General features: G+C 32.1%; 1 protein-coding gene across 3 annotated transcripts; it reads right to left on the reverse strand.

The window, feature by feature from the left end:
- Positions 1-3,198: 3,198 nt before the first annotated feature.
- Positions 3,199-9,527, reverse strand: LOC129887620 (splicing factor U2af small subunit B-like). 3 transcript variants are annotated; one of them, XR_008766446.1, is made up of 7 exons: positions 9,158-9,527; positions 7,753-7,839; positions 7,593-7,674; positions 6,963-7,089; positions 6,432-6,870; positions 6,286-6,318; positions 3,199-3,571 (listed from the first exon to the last, which is right to left on the reverse strand). XR_008766446.1 is itself a non-coding variant. In XM_055962786.1 (6 exons), the coding sequence occupies exons 1-5, from the start codon at positions 9,392-9,394 to the stop codon at positions 6,450-6,452; spliced, it is 954 nt and encodes a 317-aa protein (XP_055818761.1). In that variant the 5' UTR covers positions 9,395-9,527; the 3' UTR covers positions 3,199-3,571; positions 6,432-6,449. The 3 variants fall into 3 exon arrangements, 2 of the variants coding, with proteins under 2 accessions (XP_055818761.1, XP_055818760.1); XM_055962786.1 differs by lacking the exon at positions 6,286-6,318; XM_055962785.1 differs by having other exon boundaries at positions 3,199-6,318.
- Positions 9,528-10,743: the final 1,216 nt, after the last annotated feature.

Raw genomic sequence — 10,743 nt, forward strand, 5'->3', positions numbered from 1 at the left:
ATAGTCTCGTTATTCTTCCGTATTAGTAGGCGCATTAGCGCACTATAATTTCTTGTGCTCTGATTTCTGTTATTATCTATTACTTTTAGTACTTTGATTACTCTATTTTATCTGTGTCGCTTTCGTTATTTGCTTTCCCATATCGCTTTGAACTTCTTAGCCTTATCTGACTTCTTTTTATGCTTCTATTGAGCCAAAGGGTCTCTCGAAAACAACCGTCCTATCTTGATAGGAGTAAGGTCTGCGTACACTTTATCCTCCCGACTCCACATTGTGGGATTTCACTGGGTTGTTGTTGTTGTTGTCTAACATGTTAACTATATTTTTTTTTACCTTTTCCATTTATTTAATAGTGTGATTAATTGCTACTATGGGAATAAAGTATCACGTATTATTTGAAACGAAAAGAGTGGACGTAAAGTTTTTATTTATTTATGTGTATTATTATTATTATTTGTTTTTTTGGGGTGGTGGGGTTAAATAAGTCTTATTATTCTACGTCATCATCCACTAATCAACAAAGAGACAATAAGTATCAAATTACGTCGTCATCAAACGAAAAGTTTCTTTTACATGGATAAGGATATTGACGAATGAAACCACTCGCATATGAAATTTTGGATTTTGCTAGGATAATTCTTTTTTCTTCAAATTAGTTAATAAAGTTTTAATTAAGTTTAACACCTAATTTAATATGGTATTAGAGTCAGATTCAAACTCTTAAGAAATTAAAAAATTGTGGGGATTGAAAATATCCTCGGCCCATGAATGCCCACATAATGTATGTCCGGATTGAAGAATGAAGGAGGGGGAGAGAGATGAATGAAATGTCTCACGTGAACGAATGAATGAAATCTTGAACTTCTTATAAGATTTGTTCAATTCTTCTTTTTGAACTAATTTTGAGGTATGAATTAGACCCAAAACCTTCTTTAACAAATATAATAGTTGATAGCATGATGTATCCATTGATATATATTGTCAATTATATGCATTGAGAATTACTCGGCATTGCGATTATTTTTATTAAGTATAAATACTTTTATATTTTATATTTTATACTAAAAGAAAATTGAAAATTTTCAACAAGTCAAATTTAACATGTAGCATTTAATAACACCATTGTTTAGTAGGAGTACTAAACACCACAAAACGCAATGGCCTTTGTACCTTTAGTTTGTGTTTGAAAATGCGATATGAAGTAATAATTTTAAATTAATGTTTGAATATGTGATTTAAGATCATAATTTTATGTTTGGACATGTAATTTGAGATTTTTATAATTTTTTTAAAATTTTAAATTCTCCAAAATTAAAAAAAAATTATGATAATTTCAAATTTTGATTTCAATTTTTTTAGATGTAAAGCTAATTAACCCATAAGTTTATATTTTATATAAAAAAAACCATCATTAATTTAATTAATTTTATATAAAAAAAAACTCATGTTTGGCGTGAAAAGATTATCAATACCATGTGAAAGGATTATATTAAATAACTAGTTAACTACTATTCTGAACAAATGAATCTTTAAAATTATATGTATTTGAAAGTTTGTAATCGCAAATATTTATTTATAAAAAAAACATGAAGATATGTGATTTATCAATGCGGGCGCCTTTGAAGTTTGGATATTCTTATATCTTCTTATGAACTATGATTTGCTCATTTTACAAAATTATTTAAAATTTGGGGAAATTGTTATAGTTTTCACAATTTTCCTTTTTCAAGTTGGAAATAAGGAACTCCTTCTTGGAACTGCCTTTGATCTTATGCTCGCAGCTACTATAAAAGTAATTGTCGGAGTTTTCTCAATCGGAGAAGCCTAAATCTGTGTCAAAGATTTTCTTTGTCCGGAATGAGCTTCTAGGCGCGATAGAATACTCAACCAAACATTCAGCTCGATAGATTACTTCCGCACCAGATAGTTCTCAGCCGCAAGGTTGCCGGCATGCCCCAATGAGAAGGTACTCTCAAATTTATGAGATTTTCATGTTTATAAGAAAAAAAACAACTTAAAAAAAATTCAAAATGCATGTTCAAACAAAATTTCAACTTCAAATTAATCTAATTTCAAATCATGATTTCATATGGCATGTCCAGATAGACCATACCCTTTGGAGATCCTTGCTAGGATAAGCTCAAACTTTAGCATGTGATTAATCTAAACTTGTTTATTTATCTCATAAACATAAAATATATAATATCACTTTTCATTTTTTTAGCAACTTGAATAAAGTTGTATTAAGACTTAAGCCCACCCCAACTTGGCAGGTTAAATTTGAACTTTGATTAATGCTGCCAATCCTCAGGAACACCAGCAAATGGGCAGGTAGTACTGGAGATGGCAAAATTAACCCATATATTTATTATTCGTTCGAAATTAATAATTCACTTATTTTATTAATTTATTTCATTTTAAAATTGAATTGATACATATGCAGTTCAAATTAACCTATGAAAAAACGTTGAAGTTTTTTTAAAACAATATTTCTTTATTTGATATGTTTTATATAATCATAATATAATAATTTTTTAATTAGATACTTAAACAAATTGGAAAAAAAAACTGAAAATAATTAAACGAATTGAGTTATGACTCAATATTTAGTGTATTTCTGCCCAAGAAATAAACTAAAAACTCTTTTTACGTTTTATAAATATGAATCTCATTTCATATATATAAGGAATTCTTCCAACAATAAATGGGTATTGTAGTAAGCCTAATGACTAGCATTGGACTGATATAACCTACACTGCCCCATTTGTGGAGAATTGACTGTTTGATGAGTTGAAGCCTACACCTAAGCGCTAGATAGGTCAATGTTAGTGTAGATCCAACGTAGGGCCTATAGAATATTATCGACACATCCAAAAGTTACTTAAATAGAAATGAGCTAAATAAATTAAACTGAAATGGACTAAACTAATAAATGCAACATATTAATAATCAACACAAACTTCGGACGAATTATGATTTCATGAAGCTAATTTTTACGAGAATTATGATTGATTTCACGAAGCTAATTTTGCCAACTCTAGTTGGGCATCTTTAGGCTTACAGAATCTTTGTTGCCGACTACCTTGCAGGCAATACGCAATGGTTCTGCTAACCTAGGCTGGCTTAAGGAGTTAAGACGCAATCAATTGACAAGTCTCTTAGACATTTCAGGTTAAAACTAATTCTAGGACACAAATCTGGATCTGAAAACAAACAATCAAATATCAACTTGTGAATGAACTTGTATAGTGAAAAGGATGAAATGCCTAAACATCAAGATACTCTTCACAGAGAAATTACATACTAAACCTTTGAGAAAATCTCCGACAAGTTGACCAATCACATATATGGACAGAACAAGTTCACCAAGCTCCCATGTAAAGTTATAGCTAACATGTGTCATATGCCGATATCTAAGCTGCGTTACTCCAAAATAAAGCAGAGAATTTGAATTTTAGTAACGCTGTCTCATTTGGCAGAGAAGCCTTAAAAAGTTCTTCCAACTCTTTCCTGCAAATGCCTCGAGTCAAACAAAACCTGTTGGGACAAATCTTGAGTTAGCTCCAACCACCTGTTACACAGTTCATGGTAAGCCGTAATTAAAATCACGCTCTTAGTCCTTATATGCAGGGAAACCTGGACCTGCAAAACTCATTAAACCTGTAAGCCTAACTTCAATAAACAACAACATATCCAATGTAGAGAGTCTGGGGAGGGTGGAGTTTACGTAAACCTTACCCCTACCTCAGTAATAGAGTAGAAAGGCTGTTTTGGGCAGACCCTCAGCTACTTCCATAAACAAAACTCAAAAACAAAGAGCAGTTGCGAAAGCTACTAGCCTGGATGTGCTCTGGGGTAAAAAATGTCCATTCAAGCTGTTCTCATAACAAGACTTTCTTAAACAGACCCCACAACCAAAATGACAGGGAAACCACCATGTAAAGGAAAAGAAACATTTGGGCGGACAACCAGAAAAATCACCTAGGATATCGAACATTAAGATGGCACACAGTTGGCAGAAAATGGAATAAACTCGATGAAAAACAATACCAATGTCAAAGATAAATTAAATGGGAAAACATGATCATTAAGGATTCTGCCTATCCCAACTTGTCTGAAACTAAGGTGTCCCAACTTGTCTGAAACTAAGGTGTAGTAATTGTTGTACAATACCAATGACAATTTAATTTGGAAGTACCAACAATCATTGGAAAGTGCGTGAGGTGAAAATATTAGGTATACAAAAATGTTACAAAAGTCTCCCTTCGTTTCTTTTAATATGACACTCTTTCCTTTTTAATCCATTTCAAAAAGAGTAATACTTAGTCTATATATACTTGGAAGATCTTTAACTATAAACTTCACATTATACCCTTAGGGGTCGTTTGGTGTGAAGGATAACATCAAATAGTTTCGAAATTAAATTATAGTGTCATTTAATTTGTTGTTTGGTTGGCAAGTCCGGAATAACTTATTCCGGAATTAATAATTAATATCGGAATAAGTTATCCCTCCTCTTGGGTGGTATAGTAATTTCGGGATAATTATGCCCAAAAAAATAGAGAAAATGACAAAAATATCCCTTTAAATTCTTTTTATACATCACTTTTCACATGTATATTCACATTATTTTTAATACCATGTATAATAACATTTACAATCTTCACTACTACTAATTTTTATGATAATTCTTTATATTTTTTAATTAAAAATTAAACTAAACAAATATAATTTTTATTTATTAATTTATTTGACTAATTCTTATATTTATTTATGTTTTGATTTCTCTACTACTAAATTACATATTTTTAATTATATATTTTTTTAGTCACTTGAAAGCTTGTATTTTATATATCAACTAAAATGAAAACTTTAGTATTTTACAATTTAAGAGTGATATGTGCTTAAATGAAGTGATATAAATAATAAATCCTCTTTTACTTTAACAAATTTAAGATGAAAATTCTATTTTTAAGCTAAATAAGATATATATTTTATTTTCAAATACATATGATATTATCATGGGAATGCGCACACAAAAATATTTAAGCAAAATAAGATGAAAATTTTAATTTTAAGAATGAATAACCAAAGCTTGCAAAGAAAATATAAAAAACTAAATAAAAGGAAGAGCATTTTTGTAAACAAACAATTTGTTCTTAAAATTTATGCAATGCATATTATTTTGAATACAACAAACCAAACAATCAATAAGAGATAATCGCAGCATAACTTATCCCATCATAACTAATCTCAGTATAACTCATCCCATCATAATTAATCCCATCATAACTTGTATTCAAACCAAACGATCCCTTAATGACGTATTGTCAGAACCTTCGAAGTGTCAATTTTGTCTTTTTTAAACTCCAAACACGGAGCTCGAAAAGCAAAACGTTATACTTCATCGTACTTCTAGGCAATTATATGTTCAAGTTAAGACATTCCTTCATGTAACAATCATATACACACTTCCAGGCCTAAAACTAGTGAATCATCAAGTAGCTGATTTACCGAATATCTCATACAGACACTTCCTGGACTAACACTAGCAAATCATCAAGTTTCTCATTTACCAAATAAAGTTAAAGTAGAATGACAGCACATATAAGGGAAAGGCTAACCAAAGAACCTACAACCAAATTCTCGAACACTGACAATATTTTGAAAATTATGCTATACTAATGACCAGTAAATTATGAGGCACAGTTTACTTACTATGCTCATCTCTTTTCCATTCAAGAGTTTTTATGCGTTTCCACGCCCCTTTCAGACCCCGGAAAATGGACAAATTCCTTTTCTTAGGAACACATACAAGATTCATCACAAAACAAAATTACTTCATTTATGAATTTCATAGTAATAGAAATAAATGTCCATACAAATCTCCTCAGCAATTTAAAATGCATTTTCTGTCAATAAGAGTATATAGAATATCTTCCCATCACATAATGAAGAGAGATGGTGAGAATTTGAACAGGCCAGAAGTATTACTGAATTTTGAGGAAATTTCATTCATATATCACTAAAATGTCATATCAGAAACGTTTAGATCCTATATTGACCTTGAACAACACTTTACTAACAAACTCCCAGAAAATTCTAACTTGGTAACCAAAAGAGTTGTCCCAAAAGACATAAAGCAGGTTTAGTTCTCATGTGAAAGAAAGGTGAAGTTTATAAATTTCTTGAAGGAGAAGGTATAGTTCTCATGTGAAAAAAATGCATGATGCACAGGAATATATGCAAAAGCCACAAAAGCATAATAAAGGGTTGAAATTTCACATGGAATAACACAGAATTGAAAACCTGCACCACCTGCACAGTGGAAAATGGTAGTAAGGTATATTTCATGGCAGGTGGCCTTTCTTAGAAGATGATGACTTTTGGAAGAAATCAAAACATCAACCATAGTGGACAAGGAAACAAACCTCTACAGTATACACTCATTAGTATCCATATCCATCCTGTAGTGTTGGCTGCTGATCATTATACCCATCTCCATTTTGTGCATATCCAATATCATTGTTGTAATTAGTACCATCTGCATTAATCCTATTAGAAAGGTCCGCCTCTTCTTTTTCCCTGTTCCACTGCTCAATTCTTGCACGTCTCTCCTCACTACTATCCCTAGTTGGACTTTGATCCCTCCTGCCACGAGGGCTCCGGCTCCTACCCCTCCTATGCCCAGGACTAGTAGTGCGCCTCCTGCTCCGACTCTCGTGATAATAATCCCTATCATCATATTTTCTACTATGACTCCTGTGAGAGCGCACTTCATAGCTACGATGCCTGTAAGGACTTCGACTTCGACTTCGGCTTCGGCTGTGCCTTCTCCTGTACCTCCCAAACAACTGGTGTCTCAACTCCCTAAAAATAGAAGGATAAGTCATAGACAATTAAATATGTAAAAATTGAACATATTGTCAGAAAGGTTCTCCAGATATAGTGAATGCAGTAACCTGCTGATCTTCATTAGGTGCATAAAGTTGCAATATCCACCACGGTTGCAGCTGTTCTCTTCATACTGTCTACAGGTGGCTTCACGAAAATCAGTTACAGGAGAGAAATCAACAATGATGGGCCTCCCTGCAGTTATAAGCAGAAGTTTGAGAAAGTAGTCATATTTTCAAGTATCTAAACAAGTAACATAACCAAGAGGTAGCAGTCTATCAACAGGCCTACCCATTAACCATAATACTAACAGACTGGTTCTAACAGGGGCGGAGCCACAGTTACAAATTACAGGTTCAGCAGAAAGAACATAACCAAGAGGTAGTTGTCTATCAACAAGCCCACCCATTAACCATAATACTAACAGACTGGTTCTAACAGGGGAGGAGCCACAGTACAAATTACAGGTTCAGCAAAAAGAACCCAGTAGTTTTGGCTCAAACCCTATATGTGGGTTCAAAAATATGTACAAATAATCTATTCAAAACCCAGTAAGCAAAACAAATTATGATTCAAACCCATAAACTAAAAATCATGGCTCTGCCTCTGGGAGCTAAAGCCTTTTTACCATTTTAAACTCCCTCAGTTTATGATCTTATACTTTTACAAGGAAAGGGTTAGTGCAACAAAAATGTTACCGGCATAAAATCTTCCTGTAAGATTTTTAAGAGCATTTGCAGCCTGTTCCTCCTCTCTAAACTGAACATAAGCGTTGCCAACCTGCATAAGCACATTGTGCATAAATAAAATGCCAACCAATAATCTAAATCAGCCCCAGAAAAAGTGCAGATGGCTTACCATGTGATCCGCAAGATTGTCACAAATGTTCAAGCTTTCAATCTCTCCATACTTGTTCAGTTCTTCAAATAAATCTTCATAAAAATCCTGCAACAGCATCAAAATAAGTAATATTCCATCAAAACATCCATCTAAAGAACCTATCTGAAAAATATAATACAATAAAATGAAGCATGAAGAAGTTTGTAAGTATCTTTGTAAACTTTATAACTGTACAATTAGCAAGAGTATCATGAAGCATGAGAAGACTTCGTCTACAGATAGAATCATGTATTAAACATCTCAAATTAAGAATACCACTTACATAATATCTTAAAACAAAAATTTTTTTGCCGATTAAAAAAAACAAAAAGATTTTAGCTTTCTTTTTTTGTTCTACAATTCTTCAATAGCAAATTTTAATGCTCCCTATGCAACAAGGTAACCTAAAGTAGGACTACAATTGGCATGACTATCCTAAAAAAAAGAGGACATCCTATGTAATTCCAATCCCTAAAGCCCATCTATATATCAATCAACATCCTCAATCCAAAACTAGTTGTGGTCAGAATGAAACCTCTGCATCCATCCTGCTTTATTCAAGCCTACTTTCTTCATAGCTTCCCGTGCAGCACAGTGACATAAAGTATAACTAGAATTGGGATAACTATCCTTGAATAGGACATCATGGATAACAAAAGTAAACATCCATATGTTGACCATTAATCCTCAATCCAAAACAAGTTGTGGTCAGCTATAAAAACCCTTTGGGTCCATTCTGTTTTATTCAGACATATTTCATTCCAATACAAAATAATATATTTTAAACTACACCTGTGTTGCTCTCTGTTCAAACCCAATTCACTACAACACAAGATAACTAAATGAAACCAAAACAACTATACCTCAATTCCTAACTAATAAACCATATAAATCCTCTATATGGTTCTTCGTAACCCGTTTCAATAAATGATAAAATAACTCCATGCTATCCAAAAAGGATCTATCATTAAAAAATCAGGAAAAATGAATCATTTAATTTACCAACTGTGACTCATCCCAAACTAGTTGAGATCGACAAATCGTATATATTATCATCTCTCTATTTGAGCAAATTTTACTGAAGCATAAAATTAACTCAATAAAAAACACAAACAAGCAGACAAATTGCTAGTTTTAAAAAAAGCAATTAAGATCACTAGATGTCAACTGATCGAGTTAACCTCCATTTCACTAAACCACAAATTAACTCAAAATCCAAAACAAGCTGAAAGTTGATAAATTTTTATTAATTTGAACAAATTTTGCTAGGCATAGAACAACTCAATAATAAGAACATTAACATCACTAAATATCTACATAACCACACAATAACTCAAAATCCCCCCATAAACAACTGAAAATAGATAATTTTTTATTTTTTTACCTCAAAATGTTGCTGCATTTTGCGAGGATCAATAGGCTGACCATGTACATCTACACCAGGTGTTATCATATCGGGCCTTTGATACATGTTAGAAAGGAGAAGCGTTGGGCTAATACTTGGTTTTGTATGAAGCCTAGAACAACGATCTCCATGTCTACAAGCACCAATTTTGAAGTAAAATGGACAATTCACCCTGTCTTTCTCTGTACCAAAAATCGATGCCAAGTGCTCCGCCATTACAGTTTAGTTCAGAATTCAGATTTCTCTGTTAGGGCTTTCCTGGGTATGAAATGGAAGAATTTATATTTGATGAAGAAACTTCTGGATAGTTCTAAACAAGTGTTGAGTTGTGCATATTATGTAACCTATAATTAATGATTATTACATCTTCTCTCCTATTTTAATAATTTATAAAAAAAATTAAGTATTGTACAAAAATTGGCCGCGTTCTATGTCCACTTTATTTTCCTCTCCCTATCCAACTTTTCCACCCAACTTTGTCCTCCATTTTTTTCATTTTTTTTCCCTTGCAATAGTTATAAATAATCATTGCTATTATACAATTTACGATACATAAATATAATAATTCTCTTAACTCTCTCTTTCTGTTTTTCTTTATTTTTATTTTGCTAAGTTAATTTATTTTATAATACGTTATCAGCATGAAACTTTAATTTTTTCTAGATAAATTAACTTCTATATTAAGTATATCTATTGAAGAAATTTAATTTTAGTTGTCTTTGTTATTTCTAAATTAATTTCTATCTTAATTTTTATCATGTCAAATTTATCAAAACTTGCGTTTATGGCATTGACATTACAGGAAAAAATTATTTATCATGGATCCTTGATGGTGAAATTCACCTTGACGCTAAAGATCTTGGTGATACTATTAAACAGAAAAATAAAGTATCAAGTCAAGATAAAGCAAAAGCCATTATTTTTCTCTGTCATCATATTCATGAAGGATTAAAAATTGAATATTTAACTGTAAAAGACCCTCTTGAATTATGGACTAATTTGAAGGATTGATGTCAACACCTAAAACTTACGGTGTTACCAAATGCTCGATATGACTGGATATACCTTCGATTTCAAGATTTTAAAACTATGACAAAGTATAATTTTGTTATTCACAAGGTAAGTTTCATGTTAAAATTATGTGGAGATACTATCACTGATAATGACTTACTTGAGAATTTTTTTTCCATTTTTCACGCTTCAAATGTGTTGCTACAACAACAATATATGAAAAAGGATTTAAGAAATATTCTGAATTAATTACATGCTTACTTGTGGTTGAGTAGAATAATACTTTGCTAATGAAAAATTATGACGCCCGTCCCACTGGATCTACTCCATTCCCTGAAGTGAATGTTGTAGCAACACATAATCAGTCTAAATCAAGACAAAATAATTATCATGGTCGTGGTCATGAACGTGGGCGAGGACGTGGTAAAGGAAGAAACAATTATCGTCATCATGGTGTAAATAAACATGAGAACAATAAAGTTTCTCAAAATAAACCTTCTAAGGGTAAAGCCAATACTTGCCATCGATGTGGTATGAAAGGTCATTGGGCACGT

This window comes from Solanum dulcamara, chromosome 4, assembly GCF_947179165.1.
Source record: "Solanum dulcamara chromosome 4, daSolDulc1.2, whole genome shotgun sequence".
Lineage (NCBI taxonomy): Eukaryota > Viridiplantae > Streptophyta > Magnoliopsida > Solanales > Solanaceae > Solanum > Solanum dulcamara.